Source organism: Bos grunniens, chromosome 3, assembly GCF_055505025.1.
Source record: "Bos grunniens cultivar Pamir isolate PY7600 chromosome 3, Bosgru_T2T1.0, whole genome shotgun sequence".
In the NCBI taxonomy this organism is placed as follows: domain Eukaryota; kingdom Metazoa; phylum Chordata; class Mammalia; order Artiodactyla; family Bovidae; genus Bos; species Bos grunniens.
The window spans coordinates 91,896,257-91,918,370 of NC_141167.1; the positions used below are offsets into that span (position 1 = coordinate 91,896,257).

Consider the following 22,114-nt stretch of genomic DNA (forward strand, 5'->3'; position numbering starts at 1 on the left):
CAAAGCCTGGAGAAAAGCCATTGTTTCTGGAAGCCACACTGTTCATGTAGGGTTTGGGCCCTGATAGGTAGGCTGTTCTAGAAAAAGCTCCCATGTATCAGCTTACATGAGTTCTCTCCTCAATGGGTACAAGCCTACCCAAGCATGTCTCATTTGGTGTGATAATGAACCAAAAATCAGTATAACATCTCTATTTGAGGACAGAAGATCAGTAAATAAGATGTTAACAAAATGAGTCTGAAATAATCATGAAGAAAATTTGGAAATGTGCTGTTAAAACTTCCTCTATTTGCTATTAGCAATCCTTTCTGTTTTGCAACATTATTCAAACTTTCTTTAGGAAATGATTCTGAACACTATTCGGCTGCATCTACTTTGCTGCTGCTGAGTCACTTCAGTCGTGTCCGACTCTGTGCAACCCCATAGACGGCAGCCCACCAGGCTCCCCCGTCCCTGGGATTCTCCAGGCAAGAACACTGGAGTGGGTTGCCATTTCCTTCTCCAATGCATGAAAGTGACAGTGAAGTTGCTCAGTCGTGTCTGACCCTCAGCGACCCCATGGACTGCAGCCTACCAGGCTCCTCCGTCCATGGGATTTTCCAGGCAACCGTACTGGAGTGGGGTGCCATTGCCTTCTCCAGCATCTACTTTATTGAGCCTTATAACAGGGAAGGAAAGGTCACTGAGGTATCTTGCTTACAGGCAGTGTGAAGTCAATGAAGAATTTCAATTTAGATCCACCTAATAAAATGAACCATATTTTCAACACTTGTTGAGAGCAGAATGTCGGGAGAGTGTGTAATTTCCTCAGTTCTGTCTCACCGCAACAAAGATTTCAAACAGTGGACCAGTGTTACAGCTCTACAGCTCAGTTTTATTTATTCCATAAACAAAGGATAGTACAGCCTCAAGGCCTCAATCCCTCTTGGCTTCCTCTTTTTATATGTTTTGTCTCCTCCCTGCTGAGCCTGCCCTATGCAAATTAGGGCTAGCCAGGAAGGAGGCATTTTTGTTTCACCTGAGGTTCTCAGTCCAGTCCATGGATTTTCTTCTGTTCCGTTTCTGCGAGCTTTTTCCTTTTTTTGTTGTTTAGCCATCACCATTTTAGACTCCTCTTTCCTATTCTAACTATGGAGCAGGAGTTCGGTTCAGTTCAGTCGCTCAGTCGTGTCCGACTCTTTGCGACCCCATGAATCGCAGCACACCAGCCCTCCCTGTCCATCACCGACTCCCGGAGTTTACTCAAACTCATGTCCATTGAGTTGGTGACGCCATCCTCTGTCGTCCCCTTTTCTTCCTGCCCCTAATCCTTCCCAGCATCAGAGTCTTTCCAATGAGTCAACTCTTCGCATCCAAGAGTAATAGTTCTCAAATTATTCCCCTCTAGCATTAAATTTAGAATTTCTTGCTGCTCTAGATAATACAATTTAATTTGGCTTTTTAAAAACAAAAATATGGGGAAATTTATTTTTTTATTGGTTGCACTAGGTCTTCATTGCTACTCGCAGGCTTTGTCTCATAGCAGCAAGTGGGGTTTAGTCTTCCTTGTGGGGCACAGGCTTCTCATGGCAGTGGCTTCTCTTCCTGCAGAGCCCAGGCTCTAGGTGCACAGGCTCTAGTAGTTGCAGCACTTGGACTCAGTAGTTGTAGCACACAGGCTTAACTGCTCCGGGGCATGCAGAATCTTCCCAGGCCAGGGATAGAACCCATGCCCCCTGCATTGACAGGCAGATTCTTATCCACTATACCGCTAGGGAAGTCTGGGGAAATCTTAAAGACAAAATTTCAAGTTCACCGTGACTACAACCATGTGAAAGTACACGCATGGCTAAATGAAGACTAAAAGATGAAAAAAGAATCAAGTGATTAAGTGTTGGGATTAAGGATGGTTTTCGAAGTTCTTTTAAAACTATCATACCATTTTTTAAATTAGAAAAAAGCCCTGCAAAAATCCATTAATCTGTTCAAAAAATTTATTGAGTTTCCACTGAATGCTAAGTATTGGACTATATTAAGGGCTGCATATGGAGAAGGCAGTGGCACCCCACTCCAGTACTCTTGCTTGGATAATCCCATGGATGGAGGAGCCTGGTAGGCTGCAGTCCATGGGGTCGCTTAGGGTAGGACACGACTGAGCAACTTCACTTTCACTTTTCACTTTCATGCATTGGAGAAGGAAATGGCAACCCACTCCAGTGTTCTTGCCTGGAGAATCCCAGGGACGGGGGAATGTGGTGGGCTGCCCTCTGTGGGGTCACACAGAGTCAGACACGACTGAAGCGACTTAGCAGCAGCAGCAGCAAGGGCTGCATATACAATAGTGAGCGAGCCAGAACATGATGAAAAACACTCTTAACCAGTTCATAAAGCATCTCAGAACTAAAGATATAGATTTAATTACTGATAAAAATTATAATATTCCAAATGAATTTGCTTATTTGAAAAGTAGCAAAGAATAACCCTGAAGGAAAGTGATTTTCTATACTTGGACAGCTGAGAGACCTACAGTTAAATAAACTCTGTGACCTTAGAATGTCTTCACTTCCATCAAAACCAGAACTTTACTGGTAAAGTAACAAACAGACAGCTCATAAAATAAAATTTACATCTACTTTCCTTGAGCCCATATTTCAGAATAATCCCTTTCTAACTTTATTCTCTTTTTAGGGAGGGATAAGATAGAGATAAGAAAGAAAATAAGACAGTCAATAAGAAAGAAAAACTTGCTGAGATCCAACGTATGAGGATCTGAAAATAGCGTCTTAGCAGAACTGCAGATCTTCTTTAAAAGCAAGCAGCAATGCTCAGGATTCTGTTCCACTCTCAAACCAAAGATACAGAAGTATCGTGAAATAACTAAACCTCAAAAACCCACTTAGCCAAAGGCCATTTCCTGAGCAGACCACTCAAGCAAGCAAAAAACAAACTGAAGGTGAAAACAAAGCACCTGTTTTATGTTTAATAAATCTAAGTTACTACTTAATTGTTCACACTTCTTTTTACAGATACTGGAGGACAATAGGAGCCTAATTCTTTTTGATGACGATTCTGTTGACTCATTTGTATCTTGTGGGTAGATCAAGAGCTGGTGAAGGAAAACAGGTCATTCAGCAAAGATTAGCAAAAAACTTAAAGAATCGAAGAGTTTTTACAATGAACCATTTAAACTAGTCCAGCATAAACCCTAAGTGAACACAACAGTTCCATGCAGTAAAAGAGTCATAAACACTTTATCAGAACCATCAAAGGCGGGCTCAAGTGGAAAGTAAAACTGTAGCGCCTGAAAAGGAGTCAGGAAGGAACATCTCACTGCTGCCTCACCTGCCGCTGGCATTTCTTCAGAAGAAAGATGACAACAGGGAGGGGCGTCAATCACTCTGTCACCTGTTCCGACCAGAGGGGAATGTGCCAGTTTAAGGGGAAACATCAGTGTCATGGGGATTGGGAGTTAGAGGACAAAAAATCTTTAACCAAAGAGAATATCAGTGGATCATTAGGACAAGATAAACTAGACAAGAAAGACATTCCATTTTCTCAGAACATCCTTCTTTCTGAGGAGGCATGTTTTACCTTGAAAAGCCACTTATTAGTCTCGGCTTTAACTTCACTACTCCTGCCTTCCCTTATATCCCAGGACCGTTGATCTTATACGGCCTTTGTGTATTATCTGTGAAGCACTCAGTGCTTCATAAGCATCCTCTTGATTACCATGTCTTTCAACTTCAACTTGTCTTCTCTGTTCCCATGTATACCACCATCCCCATTTCACATTTGGATTCCTGCAGTGGTAAGCTCTTAGTCATCTTCCTATCTGTATCTTCCCAATCTAGTATCTCTTGGTAACTAAGGCTGGATAAAAATTAAGACTCAGGATTTCCCTGGTGGTCCAGTGGCTGGGACTCCATGCTCCCAATGTGGGAGGCCCAGGTTCGATTCCTAACAGGGAACTAGATCCCACATGCCATAACTAAGATCCCACACACCACAACGAAGATCAAAGAGCTTCCGTGCCCTAACTGGGACCTGGCACAGACAAGTAAATTTTTTAAAAAGTGAAGACTTCTCTTTAATGCAGAACAACAGAAGTCCTTACTGATAGTCAATGGGAACCAGTACAGCTTCCTCAGCTTGTCACCAAGCCCTTCCTCATCAAATATCCCCAACCAACCTACCCAACCACATCACGCTAAGACTTTGTTCATTCTACAGCCATATCTTTGGTTGCTGCTGCTGCTGCTGCTAAGTCACTTCAGTCGTGTCCAACTCTGTGCGACCCCATGGACGGCAGCCCACCAGGCTCCCCCGTCCCTGAGATTCTCCCGGCAAGAACACTGGAATGGGTTGCCATTGCCTTCTCCAATATCTTTGGTTACTTCTCATCATTTCCCCTGGTTTTTGCCAAGATGAAAATAAAGCCTAGTTAGTTACTCCTTGCTTCAAAGATCCTGCCCCATCTCCATGTCACTATGAACTTCGCTAAATCTGAATCTCTTCAGTATAAGTCTTTATGTTCGGCTATGGAAGCTTAGTTTCTCCACGTGTTCTTTGTCTCCCATAAGTTTATTTAAAAGAGGAAATTATTCAAAGGAAAACATATAAAATGCCTCCTATAGTTTTAAGCTTATCAAAGGCAATGATACATTTGTGTGACCCACAGGACTTCACAAGGGGCAATGATAGCGTCTTCTGTACATTTGTGTGACCCACAGGACTTCACAAGGTTTTAAGCATACCTAAAATAGCTCTACTGTGATAACTAACTATTGTGGTTAGGCCTGGGTGAGACATCCACTCTGACTTGGTTACTCACTCCATCAGTTACTCTAAGTCTCTTGCCTGGCACAGTCTCTGCTTGTCTTCGCCTGGGCACCTTCACTATGCCAGGAGCAGGTGGGCTTTTCCTACAGGGAGGACCAGGAACCTGGCAAACAGTACTTCCCTGAATGCTGATGACCAAGCAGCAGGGCTAGTGTTATAAAAGAAATGGTGCTATTACTGAGGCAGAGTCCACTCCAAAGGGCTGCAATGGCCCAGAAAGAAATGACCTTCTTTATCTCCAGAATCAACTACTTCTCTTTTTAGAAATGAACACTGAGGAGGCTTATAAAATAACACCTCTTTTTTCCACACCATCTCTAGCAATTATTATTTGTAGATTATTTTTTTTTTTTTTTTTGGTGGTGGCCATTCTAACCAGTGTGTCATGATACCTCATTATAGTTTTGATTTGCACTTTTCTAGTAATTAGTAATATTGTATAAAAGAGACAGCTAGTGGGAAGCTGCTGTAGAGTACAGAGAGCTCAGCTTGGTGCTTCGTGATGACCTGGGAGGTGGGAGGGAGGTTCAAGAGGGAGGGGATAAATGTATGCTTATAGCTGAGTCAAGCTGTTATACAGCAGAAGCTAACACATCACTGCAAAGCAATTTACTCCAATAATAATAATCAAAACACCTCTAACGCAGCTAATTTGCTCTGCTCGTTTTCACATCATCCACAGCTGGAAAGTCCCCTACCCACCGTCCAATCGGCTTCTAGTCACTGCAGCATTCTGGGATCTCATCGTGTTTTTCAGTCCACCAGTCGTGAGCTTCACAGTCAACTTCCCGTGTGCTATACAAGGAATCACACTCTGCCTTTGGTTTAAGAAACAAGAGGCAAAGGTCAACTGATAACTTTCAATTGAAGAAATTTACCTTTTTTTTTTAATAGAGCTCTTAGTGTGGCTTGGTGTCTTGTTCAATATAGAATCAAACCTGAAGTCTCAGCTTTCATTTGATTGGTTATTCATTTTTCCTTCATTTGTCCATTTAATGAATATTTATGAAATCCCTCCACATGCAAGAGAATGGGGAAGAGGGAAGCTTCAGAAGTGAACAACAAATTGTCCTCATTCAAGGACCCTTTATTCTAGTAGGGAAGGTGCATGTGCATACACGTTCAGTTGCTCAGTTGCGTCCGATTCTTTGTGACCCCACGGACTGTAGCCCGCCAGGCTCCTCTGTCCATGGGATTTCCAAGGCAAGAATACTGGAGTGGGTTGCCATTTCCTCCTCCAGGGGATCTTCCCAACCCAGGGATTAAACCCATGTCTCCTGCATCTCCTGCATTGGCAGGTGGATTCTTTACCACTGAGCCACCTGGGCAAAGTGATAGGCAAGAAGTAGATTTATTAATATCCTTTATAAAGAGATTGCAAGAAAATGAGGCATGAGAGGATGATCATGTTCTAGGTCTGGGATAGATACCAAGTGAGGGTCCTTTTCTAAGGCAGAAAAGAATTCAAGAGTGAGCCATAGTGAAGTGAAAGCAGAGATATATATGCTATAGACAGAATGTGGTCTGTCTCAGGAGGCAAGAGCACCCTGGGTGTGGCGGTGGTTAGTTTTTATGGGCTGGGTAATTTCATAGGCCAATGAGTGGCAAAATTATTCCAGCTACTTTGGGGAAGGGGTGGGGATTTCAAGGAATTGGGCTACCACCCAATTTTGGCCTTTTATGGTCAGTCATAAATGTCCTGCTGCCTGTGGTGTGTGTGACCTAATGTATTACAATGAGTGAATAATAATGATCAAGGTCCACTGGAAGTCAAATCTTCTGCTATCTTGGGCTTAGTAGGTTCTAACCAGTTTCTGTTGTGTCCTCAATGGCTGTCACTCTTTTAGTGGTTGTGCCCTGCCCTCTTTCCTCCTGTCTTAGGCACATCCCGGCGGAGGAAGCATGCAACCATTTGCAGAATGAAGGAGCTGATGCTGCCAAAAGTCTTGGGGTTCTGTGCCCACTGAAGCTGAATAAAAAAAATACAGAGACAGTTTGGAGGAAATAGAAAGGTGGCATTAATCCTTAGATTAATGTTAGATTAATCCTTAGATCAACTCTGTTGAGGGCAGACACAACAGGCTCATGCCCAAGAACTGTGCCCCCAACTTCCACGAGGAGTCTAAAGGCTTATATATGATGAGGGCTCCCAGTTGGGGTAGGTGATGAGGAACAAAAGTATAAAGATCTTGTATTCTTCCTCTTGCATTGTTTCAAAAATAGTCACAGGCTGATGTCAGGTAGCCCAATAATTGTCCAGTGTCTTTCGTGTAGTGTGCTCCTGGGCCTTCTTTCTATAATACAAGGAGAAAAACTACTAGGCGGGGCCTGCAGAGAGAGTGCTGTAAAGGTGAGCACCAGACATAGGATATAATTAGCATAGAGCCAAAGGCTAATAGGTACAAAAGGTAGCTAATGCAGAGTTAGAGGGCAGAAAAGCAAACTTATTTACAGACTACATTAGGAACAAACTAGAAACAGTTATTTAAAGTAAACCTAAGAGTGATCAAGGGGCTTCCCAGGTGGCGCTAGTGGTAAATAACTCACCTGCCAATGCAGGAGACATAGAGACACAGGTTTGATCCCTGGGTCAGGAAGGTCCCCTAGAGGAGGGAATGACAACCCACTCCAGTGTACTTGCCTGGAGAATCCCATGGACAGAGGAGCCTGGTGGGCCCCAGTCCATGGGGTTGCAAAGAGCTTGACATGACTAACGTGACTTAGCACAGGAGTGTTAAGGTTTGCTCACTGTTATCTTCTTTGTTCTCAGGAAAGACAGGAAAAACTCATTCTTCTTTTTTCCTTTTCACTGCAGCAGAATGATCGGTGAATTGCTCAGGAGTTTTTTGAGCCTCTGCCTGACACTGTGCCAACTGCATTACCATAGACTGACACACTCCTCACTACAATCCTGTGAGGTAGGGATTATCATCCAGGCCATCGTACAAATAAAAACATGGAGCCTCTCAGAAGCTGAGCAACCTTCCCACTTGGAGCTGTGGGCAGGGAGGGTACAACCCAAGTTTCAGTCAGTCAGTCAGTTCAGTTCAGTCGCTCAGTTGTGTCTGACTCTTTGCGACCCCATGAATCTCAGCACACTAGGCCTCCCTGTCCATCACCAACTCCCGGAGTTCACTCAAACTCATGTCCATTGAGTCAGTGATGCGATCCAGCCATCTCATCCTCTGTCATCCCCTTTTCCTCCTGCCCCCAATCCTTCCCAGCATCAGGGTCTTTTCCAGTGAGTCAACTCTTCACATCAGGTGGCCAAAGTATTGGAGTTTCAGCTTTAGCATCAGTCCTTCCAATGAACACCCAGGACTGATCTCCTTTAGAATGGACTGGTTGGATCTCCTTGCAGTCCAAGGGACTCTCAAGAGTCTTCTCCAACACCACAGTTCAAAAGCATCAATTCTTCAGTGCTCAGCTTTCTTCACAGTCCAACTCTCACATCCATACACTTGACCTCAAAGTCTCAGGAGCTGAGGAGAACTTATTTAATGTGTCAAGACTGCACTTCTTTAGAACAGAAAAGGAGGATGAAGGTCCAGCTGAACGGAGGGAATGGGCAGGAACAGATCAGCAGAGTCAGCCCAGGAGTGCTCAGTACATCCAAAGTGAAAGTCAAGTCACTCAGTCATGTCCAACTCTTTGCGACCCCATGGACTGTAGCCCTCCAGGCTCCTCTGTCCATAGAATTCTCCAGATAAGAATAATGGAGTGGATAGCCATTCCCTCCTCCAGGGGATCTTCCCAGGGATCCCAGCCTAGGGATCAAACCCAGGTCTCCTGCATTGCAGGCAGATTCTTTACCATCTGAGCCACCAGGGAAGCCCCATCCAAGAACCAACCAAAGCCCGAGCTCTGGATAAAGCAGTGTGTCTGTGTGATCTTGAACTGAGTCACTGGAAATGAGTGGGTGAGGGATATGAGGAGAAAGGGGCATCCAGTCCAAGAAAATGGTGTTAATAAATATTAATCTTGAAAATGAAAGCAACTTAGGTGAATTGGTAGGACTGAAACAAGGAGGGTAATGAGGCTAGGAAAGCAAGAAATAAGGTTAGAAAGGCAGATAAGGGGCCTGATCATGAATGACCTTGTGTGGCTTCTAAATGGGTTTGCATTTTCTCCTGATACAAGCAAGAGAGACCCACTCTCCAGTTTTAAACCTCTGAGCAACATGATCAGTTTTGCATGTTTGTAATATTACTCTGAAATGAGTTTGGAGTAATTCAAACCTAAAGGCAGGTCTGTGAGACTATTTCAATAATCCCTGTGATGGCGGCCTTAACTGTTGACTTCTTGGCAGGGAAAGGAAAGGAATGGCTTTACCTAGAAATGGGTTGGAAGAGGAAAAAAAAGTAGTCCTGTTTTAAACACAATGAGTTTGATATGATCATGGGATATCTAAATTGCTACCCACACACACATTTGAGAGGTCCACATCTATGATCTTATCACAGATGGTCTTAAGTTATAGTTATTTTTGTGATCTAGGTTAAAGTTTAACTATTTTCCTCACTTCAGGACTTTTCAGTGCCTCCACTATGCTATATCACGAATGCAGAGGGAGGATATAAGATGCAGTGTTTACCACACTCAATCAAATAAGAGTATTTTCCCCAGCTTATTTACATGTCTCAGGACAACGGGGTTACCTGCTGTTCTAGAAGTTTTCAACTATATTAAGATTAAAAAACAATGAAGAGTTTTTTGAACTAGTTCAAAAGCAATTAGAAAGCAGACCAAAAAAAGAAGCTTGAATAATCAGCAAGGTGCCTGTCTTAGCTCATGTTCTTAACAAGTGGTAAGAATGGGGAGATCTGCCTAGTGTTAAAGACCCTGTGAAATGTACTACCAAAGTGAAACAGATGTAGAGGTTGCTTAAAAAGCCAACTATGTCCAAAAAAGGTAAGCACACAAATAACTATAATTTAAGACCATTTGTGATAAGACCATAGATGTGGTGCAAACCAAATTATGAGAAGACAGTCAGAGTCAGAGCCAGGAAAAAAAAATTATTATGAGAAGGTAAAGATCACTTCTTACTTGGATTATCTAGATAGCCTTTAAACCAATTATTTATTTATTTGGCTGCCCCAGGTTTTAATTGCTGCACTTGGATTTTAAGAGAATGGTAATGCTTTGGGAAAATGATTCTTAGTTTTTAAACAGTAAGGGCTCCCATCTGATACATTTCTAAAGCAACTTTTAGTTTTTAATTCTTTGTTTTTGGTGTGCTGGGTCTTCGTTGCTACACAGGCTTTCTAGCTGCGGTAAGTGAGGGCTACTCCCTAGTTGTGGTACACACGCTTCTCGCTGCAGTGGCTTCTCTTGTGGAGCACATGCTCTGGAATGTGGGCTCGGGAGTTGTGGCACATGGGCTTAGTTGCCCTGCAGAGTGTGGAGTCTTCCTGGACCAGAGATGGAATCCATGTCTTCTGCACTGGCAGGCAGATTCTTAACCACTGGACCACCAGGGAAGTCCTGATACATTTTATTAAAGTTTCAAAATTTCGTTTAGTGGCATGTAAAATTTCAAAATGAATTATACCATATCCAAAAAGGGACCAAAAAAAAGTCACAGCTTTGGCCAACTTGGTGGTAATATATGGGACAGACTGGAATGGGTCAAGCTTGCAATAGGATGATCAGTTGAAAGCATAACTAGGAGGTTTTATCAATAGTCCCAGCAGGTGGTAATACATTCTTGTAGGAAGAATCAGGACAAAAAGGAAGGAATAGTGAGAAAGACTAATCGGGGGCATAGAACCGGAGAGAGGGAGAAGGGAAAAATGACTAAGACTTTGAGTTAGTTGGATGGCAATCTGGGAAAGTGTGGGGATAAGAAAGGTCAATAGAAATAAAGAGTTAGAGTTTGTGGGTATGGATTTACGAAGAAAGAAAATAAGTCAGATTTAGGAATCACATCGGAGAAGGCAGTGGCACCCAGCTCCAGGACTCTTGCCTGGAAAATCCCATGGACGGAGGAGCCTGGTGGGCCGTAGTCCATGGGGTCGCTAAGAGTAGGACATGACTGAGCGATTTCACTTTCACTTTTCACTTTCATGCATTGGAGAAGGAAATGGCAACTCACTCCAGTGTTCTTGCCTGGAGAATCCCAGGGATGGGGGAGCCTGGTGGGCTGCCGCCTATAGGGTCGCACAGAGTCTGACACGACTGAAGCGACTTAGCAGCAGCAGCAGCAGCAGGAATCACATTGAGGTGAAATGTAAAATAAGACTGGTTTGCCTTTGTGGGAGGCAGAATTAATGAAGAGAAAAAAGTCAAGCTAGAACTTTATGAATTTCAAACCACAGGGTCTCTGAATTGTTTAAGCAGTGCTTAACATATTCCAGGCATTAGGCTAAACCCTTCACAAAGTATATTGTATCATTTATCCCTCACAATAATCCTATCGTGGGAACATAGGCACAAAGGAGTTGGATTACTTGCCCAGTGTCACATGATTTGTCTATGGTGAAATCAAGGTGTTAAAATCAGACAGTCTAAATGCATTCATGATCTCTGGGCTACAATGTTTCTTTCATGCAGCCCAAATCACTTCAGCTCTCCTAGGACAGAGGGTGGCCTAGCAACAAACACAACACCCAGGCCAGAGCTGCCTTATCTATTTGCCTAGCACCATATCCTCTGTCTCAAGGTATTACAGAGCAGGGGAACTCCTTGGTGGTCCAGTGGTTAGGACACTACGCTTTCACTGGTATGGCCTGGTTGGGGAACTAAGGTCCTACAAGCTGTGTGGCATGGCCCCCCAAAAAGATACTACAGTATACTTGGAGCTAGATTCACATTCTGATGTTCTGTGGGCCACATAGGACAAAAAAAGGGAGCTGGCATGGCTAAGAGGGGGAAGAATAAAAAGAGGGCGCTGCTGACCTCTAATACTTATCATTCAATTTATTTTTTTCCAGTTTTATTGAGATATAACATTGTGTAAATTTAAGGCATACAATGCAATTATTTGATATATGTGTTTGCAAAATGATCACCATAATAAAGTTAGTTAACAAACCTATCACCTCACATAGCTACAATTTGTGTGTGCATTGAGAATTTAACACAAGCTGGAATCAAGATTGCCAGGAGAAATATCAATAACCTCAGTTATGCAGATGACACCACCCTTATGGCAGAAAGTGAGGAGAAACTAAAAAGCCTCTTGATGAAAGTGAAAGTGGAGAGTGAGGCAGAGGAGACCCCTGCCTCGAGGAGGCCCTCTGCCCAAACCCACGCCGGCCACGGGGCTGCTGGGAGGGGCTGGGCTTAAAGTTCAACATTCAGAAAATGAAGATCATGGCATCCAGTCCCATCACTTCATGGGAACTAGATGGGGAAACAGTGGAAACAGTGTCAGACTTTATTTTTCGGGGCTCCAAAATCACTGCAGATGGTGACTGCAGCCATGAAATTAAAAGACGCTTACTCCTTGGAAGGAAAGTTATGACCAACCTAGATAGCATATTCAAAAGCAGAAACATTACTTTGCCAAAAAAGGTCCGTCTAGTCAAGGCTATGGTTTTTCCAGTGGTCGTGTATGGATATGAGACTTGGACTGTGAAGAAGGCTGAGCGCCGAAAAATTGATGCTTTTGAACTGTGGTGTTGGAGAAGACTCTTGAGAGTCCCTGGGCTGCAAGGAGATCCAACCAGTCCATTCTGAAGGAGATCAGCCCTGGGATTTCTTTGGAAGGAATGATGCTAAAGCTGAAACTCCAATACTTTGGCCACCTCATGCGAAGAGTTGACTCATTGGAAAAGAATCTGATGCTGATTGGGGGCAAGAGAAGAAGGGGACGTCAGAGGATGAGATGGCTGGATGGCATCACTGACTCCATGGACATGAGTCTCAGTGAACTCCGGGAGTTGGTGATGGACAGGGAGGCCTGGCGTGCTGCGATTCATGGGGTCGCAAAGAGTCAGACACGACTGAGCGACTGATCTGATCTGAGAATTTTAAAAATCTACTGCATTAGATTCAAATATATATTATAGTATTGTTAACCATGCGCTTCCCTGGTGACTCAGCAGTAAAGAATCCATCTTCAATGCAGGAAACATGAGTTCAATCTCTGGATCAGGAAGATCCCCTGGAGGAGAAAATGGCAACCTATTCTGGTATTCTTGCCTGGGAAATCCTACGGACAGAGAAGCCTACAGTCCATGTGGTTGCAAAAGAGTTGAACATGACTGGTGACTAAACAAGATTGTTAACTATAGTCAACATGCTATACATTTCATCCCCAGAACTTTTCATCTCATAGGAAGTTTGTACCCTTTGACCACCTTCACCTATTTTCTCTACCCCGATCCTCAGTCTCTGCTCTTGGCAACCAGCAATCTGCTTCCTGTTGCTATATCATTCAATTTAGATTCCACTTGCTGAGAATTAGATCAAACGCACATAGAGAATTTTATTTCATGAACAGAACAGCGTTAGTCAAAGTGAAAATAATGATTTCACCTAAGAGGTCAAATACCACAAAACTCACCATGTTGGGTTTACAGTAATGTAACGGACAAAGGAATATATCAAGTGTCTGAAGTTGGTAGCAAGAAAAGCTAATTTCTACTAAAGAGAAACATGAAATCTCATTTCTGGATTACCAACCTAATTTATTGAAGAATAGAGGAAATAGCATAACTTGAAAAAGTCAAAATATATTAGCAGCACTATATTTTTATGTCTGTACATCTAGAGGAGCCAGATAGCTGGCCGGTTGAAGGGAGGGGATGTGGTTAGCTTTGTTAAACTTAAGCCAAAGCCATTAACGCCTCGCTTAAACAGTAGTGCTTTTCTTCTTGATGTTTAGGTAGGTCATCGAGTTTCTGGAGCTTAGAGATGAAGAAGTCTCTACTTGATGACCGTCTATTAATCCATGAGATTATTAAGAACTGTTATGTGATACACAGACCATAGAGACCATATGTTTTACTTCCAATAACTTCCAATCGTTTGTGGCAGGACCAAGGATATACACACCTCTATCGAATACTCAGGAGTCCGGGAGTTCACTGATTTGCCAAAGGTTTTAGAGAATGTGTGGATTATGCAAGAACTAACAAACACTCAAACTAAATTCTGATTAAGAGTCATCCTATCTATGGTTTCTTTTGGAATTATCAGGATTGCAACAGAGTTTAAATTACTCAAGGAGAAATGGTCATGGAGCTCTGGAGCCGAGGTCTGAAAACTTAAAGGGCCAGAGAGTAGACATTTTAAGTTTTACAGGACAGGCTATATGGTGTCCGCCATAACTCAACTCTGCGGTTGCAATGCTACAACAGCCATAGGTAATATGTAAACAAGTGTGTGTAGTTGCATTCCAATAAAACTTTCTTAAAAAAAAAAAAAAAAAAGCTATGGGCTGATTTGGTCTGTGGGTTGTAATTCCCCAACCCTTGCTTGAATGTGATGGTTCTCAAAATTTGTGTGCACATCAGAATCACCAGTGGGACCAATTAAAAAGGTAGGATCCTAGGCCCCAGCCTACCCTTACCAAAACAGAATCTCTAGGGATGCAGCCTGGAAATCAGCAACGTATAAGGTCCACAAGTGGCAAGTGAGCTGCACTTCGAGAAACACTGTGGCATGTACACAGCCGGCTTCATCTAAGCTAGGATGGCCCTGTAGTCCCACAAGGGGGCCAGCACTTCCTGTTTTCTGTAGTCATAGAAATGCAGTGACTGCTCTGTTGCTCTTTGGCCTTTCTAATAGAATAGCAGATGAACAGACTGCTATTTTCTTGCTTCCAGCCTTGACAATATATAAAATAATTTGGCTCCAGTGAAATTTACATGAGATTCAGGTTATGAATTTAAAAGAAAATCCTCAACTTAAAATAACAAGATTTTCTAAACCAAAGATCTCCCTGAAATGCCTTAGACTGCAAAATTAGTAGACCAGATGCCTTATCGGAGGATGGAGCTAAATCTGATGGAATGGTTCACTGTGGGCTCCCTTTTCCCTACACTATCTCCAGCAACCTGCCCTGTTGCCTGGAACTCCACTTCTAAAGTCATTACTTTGTGTCTGGAGGTCTTTGTTGCACTAAAAAATCTCATTAAAACTACTGTGTCACTGTGGAAGACCCCTCATGTAAAAACAGAAAGTATAAAAATCTCTGTAGAGTGCCCGTGGGATTTGTGGCCGGTGAGCCGAGCCGGGTAGTGGTCTGCGGGGGTCGGGGCGGCGTGGGCGGCGGACTCGGTGCGCAGCGCGGCTCTCCTGCCCTCACGTTTAGGAACTCACATCCGGGACAATGGTGTGCATTCCCTGCATCGTCATTCCAGTTCTGCTCTGGGTCTACAAAAAGTTCCTGGAGCCATATGCATACCCTCTGATCTCCCCCTTTGTTAGCCGTATGTGGCCTCGGAAAGCTATACGAGAAACCAATGATAAAAACAAAGGCAAAGTAGACTATAAGGGTGCAGACATAAATGGATTACCAACAAGAGGACCAACAGAAATGTCTGATAAAAAGAAAGACTAAACTGATTGTCCCGAAGGATCTCATTGTTTTAAAAATGGACCTGATACTATGAAGCACCTTCTTTGTAATTGTCTCTGATCTTTTTCCAAGACCAGAATTTGGGTTGATATTAATAGTTTAGACATTTACCTATGCTAATCAGGGAATACCTGGTATTTGTATTTAAAATGTAGCTAGTTATATTTAACAACCTCATTTCTGATTTCCTTTTTCATTAAAGTAGTTTTCATTTCTTTTATTTCAGTTTTAAAAATATGAATAAATATATAAGGTTTGTGCCAGTAGACACTGTTACTAAGTCAGTACCTAGAAATTCTTGGGGGCTCTAGCTTTTTTTATTCAGGCTCTTCAAATTTGAGGAGTGTAATTTTACTGTGAAACATTGCAGTGAGACTGTGCAGTCAAATGAAAGGTAGTTTTTGGAGATGATAATGACTTGAAATAAAGATGTAATTACTGTCCAAAAAAAAAAAAAAAAAAATCTCTATAGACCTCTGGGAGATGCTCCTAACTTTAACAATCAGTAGAAAAGAGATTATTCAGCTAAATTCAGTGCTGTCTAAGAGAAAGAGGGTTTTTATTTGGTTATTTTTAATTTGGTTGATTTTAATCACCAGAGATCAATCATCTGATCAGTCAAAGAAGTCCTGTTCAGGCTGGGAAACAGCTCCATCTCTTCTTCAGCCCTCCAGATTTTCCTAGGAAAGACAATGAATATCCTACAGTCAAAGGGATGGTCTTCAGGAACTCCGTTAAGAAACCAGAAAGACCTGCAGACACCTTTTTTGCTCATCCTGAAAATGAAGACATGCTCCACGGAGCAGATGCTCTAAGGCATAGGCTTAGAACGCCGCCTGTCGTTACCACTACAGCAGATATCATTGTTCTTGGTTAGACAATAGTAAGATGATTCTGAACTTCCTCAACACACACCCAAAACATGTTAGGGGAAGGAGACCCAGAAACTTACCAAGGGGTAGAGCAAAGTCAGACTGATGTTACAACCTCACCATAAATAGAATCACAGATGATTATGTGAAGGAAGTAGAAATTAGTTTGACAAAGTTAGCAGTCAATATTTTAGGCAACCTGCCTCTGGGGTCCAGGGCTTCCCTGGTAGCTTAACGGTAAAGAATCTGCCTGCAATGCAGGAGACAATGCAAGAGATGCAGCTTCGATTTCTGGGTCAGGAAGATCCTCTGGAGGAGGGCATGGCAACCCACTTCAGTTTTTTTGTCTGGAGAATCCCATGGACAGAGAAGCCTGGTAGGCTACAGTCCATAGGGTCACAAAGAGTTGGCCATGACTGAAGCAATTTAGCATGCATGCATGCATGAACACTCTGGGGTCCAAGACCTGCTGGCTGAGCTTCTGACTGCTTCTCTTTTCCATGGCAAAAAAACCCCCGAATAATCCTGTCATTTTCAGCAAAGTTGGAAGTCCTGTTTACTTGCATGGTTTCCAACTGACAGAAAGAACCATGAACTGGAGTCTCAGGTATTAATATAAATATATATATTAATATAAAAACAATGCCAATGGCCAGCAAAGCCAGGGGTCCAAAATACTTACCCATCCTCCCTGGCCCTGGATGTACTCTCGGATGGCAGTGTTGCCATTGATCATATTCGTTATGGGCCTCACCACCTGTCTTGCCACCTCAGGAGCCATGCGGGCCACATGTTCAAGAAGTTTCACTGACACTGCCAGAAAGGCTCTCTCATAAGCCAAGCTGGAATCTTGGGCACACCAGGCATTGCTGAGAGATTTTACTGTGTTCTGAAGTACAATTCCTGCCTGGGGAAAGACAGAAGATATATCAGTGGAGTATCACTAAAAAGGTACGGGAGGCTGCAGTTGCAGGAATCCAGTAAAGCAAGTGTTTCTCAAAGAACGACAAGGACATATTGGTTGTATCTAAGGTAATCTTTTTTTTTTCCAATTAAGTAAATTTATTTTGAGATAATATTTTTTCAAACTTTTTATTTTGTACTGGGATATAGCTGATTAACAATGTTGTGAGTTTCAGGTGAACAGTGAAGGGACTCAACCGTATATATACATGTATCCATTCTTCCCCCAACTCCCCTCCCATCCATAAGGTAATCTTAAAGAATAAATGGATAAACTTTTCTTATTTTAATATTTTTTAATTTATTGCAATGGGTATTAGAAAAAAAAAAACATAAGTAGCCCATCAAACCCACAATTTGCTCAGGATGAATAAAATTATTAAAGAAAAAAAATGATTTGAAAGAAAAATCCTAAGTACATGATAGTAGAGCTGGTCAAATCCTGAATGTCTGGCTTAAATGACTGAAGTCTTAGAAACTCTAAAGTAAAAAATAGATTAAGCTTTTCCTCTTCCTTTACCCTTCCCCAAAAGTTTGATCCAAAAGCCATTATTTGGGGCCAGTGAAAGTGAAAGTTGCTCAGTCATGTCTGACTCTTTGCGATCCCATGGACTACACAGTCCATGGAATTCTCCTGACAGGTCAGAATACTGGAGTGGGTAGCCTTTCCCTTCTCCAGGGGCTCTTCCCAACCCAGGGATCAAATCTAGGTCTCCCACATTGCAGGTGGATTCTTTACCAGCTGAGCCACAAGGGAAGCCCTAGGTGGGGCCAACAAAGATTTCTGTGGTGTGGCATAGAGGGCCCATGGTAGCCAGAGCAGGGTGTTAGAACCCAAAGAAGATGAGAAGGGCATCCACAGTGAGAGTGCCTATATCCTGGTTTCCAAATTATGTTCTCTGTAAAAAGAAATCAGAGTTCCCTGGAAAATGGCTAATTTCAGGTTGTAGCTTGGAAAATACAAGATCTTCTGTAAAAAAAATTAAAGTAGTACTCAAAGAATGATAGGGACATGCCAAAATCACAGTCCAGATTGAAAGGAGTCCTACTGGTAGAATCTGGGGCAATTTGGGCATACAAATAAATAATGATAGCAACAGATTATAACCCATTGAATAAAGTAGGAATTCATGAGTCCACATTGAAATGAAAAATAAGGTCAAAATATGAAAAGGCAGTCAATTTTATGGTAATGGAGAGAAACCAGACATTTGGTGGCAAGCATGCTGTGGTGTATACAGAAATGGAATTATGTGGTACACATGAAACTTGGGCTTCCCTAAGGGCTCACAGAGTAAAGAATCTGCCTGCAATGCCTGAGACCTGGGTTTGATCCCTGGATGGATCCCCTGGAGAAGGGAATGGCAACCCACTCCAGTACTCTTGCCTGGAGAATCCCCATGGACAGAGGAGGGCTACAGTCCATGAGGTCAGAAAGGGTCAGACACGACTGAGCAACTAAGCACACACACAGTTTCCTTACCTGCTTAAATGGATGTTAAGTCAGAAAACTGAGGACCGATCAGCAGTCCCTGACTTTTTTGGCACCAGAGGCCAGTTTCGTGGAAGACTATTTTTCCACAGACTAGGGGTGGGGGGATGGTTTCAAGATGATTTAAGCTCATTACATTTATTGTGTACTTTATTTCTATTATTATTACATCAGCTCTACCTCAGGTCATCAGGGATTAGATCTTACAGGTTGGGGTCACCTGGCCTATAGGTTCTACAGTCTAAGTTGTGTGAATACAGCAAGTGGACAAAATTGGGTTAGATGTTTGCTCTCACAGTGTTATACATACATGGGGAAAAGCTGCACTACAATTGCTTCTATGATGCCTCATAGAGTAGTGTAAGGATTAAATGAGATAATAAGTGTAAAACATTTAGAATATTGTCTGACACATGGTAAGTAATGTGTTAATACTAGCTGTCATTATTGATATTAATTAGCAACCTCTTCTAAAACATGGTCTATGGTATTTATATCCAATACAGAATCCAAGAATCAGGACTCTGATGAAAAGCCAGATACACCTAAGTGGGCTGCTGTAAGTACTTATTCCCCATTGCATCAGACTTGTCAAATGCCTATCCTTCCTGTATATAGTTTTATTGCTGGATCTCAAGGGGAAAAAAGATGCCCATTACCAACAAAATAAATGCTTCCCTTGTGACTGAGCTGGTAAAAAGTCCGTCTGCAATGCGGGAGACCTGGGTTCGATCCCTGGGTTAGGAAGATCCTCCTGGAGAAGGGAAAGGTTACCCATTCCAGTATTCTGACCTGGAGAATTCCATGGACTGTTTAGTCCATGGGTTCACAAAGAGTTGGGACATGACTGAGGGACTTTCACTTTCACCAGCAAAATATTTTAAAAGGTGCTAAAAGAATAGAATGTTTTACCAAGAATAAAAAACATTTTACCAATGTTTTACCAAAAGTGTGTGTGTATATATATATATATATATATATATATACACACACACGTTCTATGCCATAAAGCACAGCTCTGATGAAAAACAATCAGAAGGCTGATGAGCCTGTGCCAAAAGCTTTTTACCTCAATACCACCTTGTCTTTGGTTAACTGCTAAAAACTTGGAATTGAAGAATTCCTGCTGTATCTTCTTGGATGCAGTAAGCCCCCAAATCTTTCATAGAACATTTTTAGTCACAGTTGTATAGGCATAGTAAGAGAACGGTGTCTGAAATAGAATAAACCAGAAACAAAAAATAGAAAGAAGTAGTGGAAACTTGACCTGTCCTCGAATGGTTTCTGCAATGACATTTTTGGCAGAAGCTTCCAATTCTCCATTGAATTTGTCACCCAGCATCCGAAGGCGACCCGCAATGATGGCCACATCAAAAGAGGAAACCTCCCCTAAAAAGGAGCACAGTCGCATTTATCACAATGCCTGAAGTGATGGCAAGCCCCAGGGACCTGGGCATTGAAGCAAGTTCTCTAGATTTCTAAACAATCCAGTCCTCATCCTCCCAAGAAAATCTTTAATATAGTGTCAACACCAATAGACAAAAAATTCTCCCTTCACTGAGAATCTCTTTCCCTGCTACGAGGACTCCAGATATTGCTGAAAACTTAGTTTGCCTTTTGAGACTTCAGAGGAAATAAGTTAGCAGATTCAGATTTTCTTACTGACTTGCAATTACCACCTCAGGCCCAGAAGCCTTACCTGAATCTGATTCATCTTCACATTGTAGGGTCCGGTTACCAACCTCCCAAGCAGGGCCTAAGAAGTCGGTGAGGAGAGCGTTCACTATGCATTCTGTTTGTTCCTCAAAAGTTCGGGGGCTCATTTTAGATGTATGTTTGCAGTCAAGTTTTGCTTTCCTACAGAACAAGCAATTCAGTTCAGCAGGAAGTCAGAAACCCTGGTAAACCAGATGTGTCCTCATGTAAAGTTACTTAATGGGACATGGGGTCCTGGAGTCTTTCCGTCCACCTGTCTTCAAAGCAGCTGCCCAGAAAGGGCGAGACTGTTCTGCAGAGCTCACCCGCACACAGCTGGGGAGGCTTATTGAAGACTTTCAGTTCCCTGAGAGCCACACCCAAGCCAGGGTTAATGGATAACTTAGACTAGTGACATAGCCAATCTAAAACTGAAATAGAGACAAGGAAGAGCCTCTTGGGTAATAATCACTAAGAAACTTCCTGTTGGGTTCTGGGTATGGTGTAATTTAAAGAAAGAAGTTTTTGAAGTTACATTACACAAACATTCAACTCCTGATGGCATTCATTTGCCACAATGGCACATTGATTATTTACTGAGTACCTGTGTGTAAGGAACTGCACATACTTGGCATATAAATAATCCAGAAAAATGACACAGATACAGGTCCTATCCTCATGGGGCTCACACCTGGACATAAATGACAGATATTAAATAACTAATCACATAATTTCTTGTGCTTATTGAAATATAGTGTGTAATAAGGAAACAAACCAAAATAAAGAAGGCTTCCTTTAAGTTGAAACATCTGAGAGGAGCTCTGAAGGACAAGCAAGGACTCATTAGGCAAAGAGTAGGAGTAAAACCATTCCAGATAGAGGGAACATGACATATAAAAGCTGAGGAGATGAATAAAAATTGGGGCATTTGAGGAATTGTAAATGGGAATAATATAAAGTATTTCACAGGGAAATAATGAGGATTAAGTAAGATAATGTTATGTGGAAGGATCAAGCAGTATCTGAAATATGTGTGTGTGTTAGTTGCTCAGTCACATCCAACTCTTTGCGATGCTATGGACTGTAGTCATCCAGGCTCCTCTGTCCATGGGATTCTCCACGAAAGAATTCTGGAGTGGGTTGCCATTCCCTTCTCCAGGGGATATCCTTGACCCAGGGAAACCTGGGTCTCCTGCTTTGCAGGTAATTCTTTACTGTCTGAGCCATCAGGGAAACCCACCTGAAATACAGCAAGAGTTAAATGTCTTCCTTTTAGCCCAAGGTCTAATCACCAAGATGAAAGGAATCTGGGATCTATTCTCTAATAGAATTAACTGGGTTCTTCCAACAGGGCTGGACTCCATCAGTGTTTTACAGGTTCTCAGGACTGGACACTTATTTTTAGTGGTTGCCTTCTTAATGGAGCTATACCTAGATTCTGGGTTTGTGTCTCAGAAGCAGCACTCAAACCTATCAACTTTTCCAGGGTATTCTGACCTGGTGAACTAGTAGGTCGACATTCAAGCATAAACAGTAAGTTAATTGTTCAAAGTGGAATTTCTAGCTTGCAAAATATTCAGAGCCAATCTTCTGCTTTCTATTCCATTCTAAAAAAAAAAAAAAAAAGATCATACGTTCTTTTGGGACTAGGAATAGGAATTATATAGCTAAAGGGTCATTTTTATTTGTCATTATCACTAAGGCTAAAAACAGTGTCTAAGTAGCTTTCAGACCTCTAATGTC

General features: G+C 42.3%; 1 protein-coding gene, 1 long non-coding RNA gene and 1 pseudogene across 2 annotated transcripts; 2 read left to right on the top strand and 1 right to left on the bottom strand.

Annotated features, from left to right (window-relative positions):
• The first annotated feature begins 14,969 nt into the window (after positions 1–14,969).
• Positions 14,970–15,380, top strand: LOC147376094 (UPF0729 protein C18orf32 homolog pseudogene; annotated as a pseudogene).
• A 504-nt stretch (positions 15,381–15,884) lies between these two features.
• On the bottom strand, positions 15,885–21,997 carry BCL2L15 (BCL2 like 15). Its single transcript, XM_086391969.1, has 4 exons — positions 20,376–21,997; positions 19,944–20,065; positions 16,904–17,128; positions 15,885–16,029 (listed from the first exon to the last, which is right to left on the bottom strand). Exons 1-4 carry the CDS (start codon positions 20,497–20,499, stop codon positions 16,012–16,014), a joined length of 489 nt encoding a protein of 162 aa, XP_086248095.1. The 5' UTR covers positions 20,500–21,997; the 3' UTR covers positions 15,885–16,011.
• LOC147376096 (uncharacterized) lies at positions 15,949–19,365 on the top strand. Its single transcript, XR_015160740.1, has 2 exons — positions 15,949–17,253; positions 19,183–19,365. It is a non-coding gene; the product is annotated as an uncharacterized LOC147376096 (long non-coding RNA).
• Positions 21,998–22,114: the final 117 nt, after the last annotated feature.

Excerpts from the sequence above, each read along its gene's own strand:
- BCL2L15 (XM_086391969.1), bottom strand. The coding sequence starts at position 20,499 with ATGAGCCCCCGAACTTTTGAGGAACAAACAGAATGCATAGTGAACGCT. Across the intron at positions 20,066-20,375 it reads TGAAGATGAATCAGATTCAG|GGGAGGTTTCCTCTTTTGAT; the intron begins GTAAGGCTTCTG and ends GCTCCTTTTTAG. Across the intron at positions 17,129-19,943 it reads CAGAAACCATTCGAGGACAG|GCAGGAATTGTACTTCAGAA; the intron begins GTCAAGTTTCCA and ends GTCTTTCCCCAG.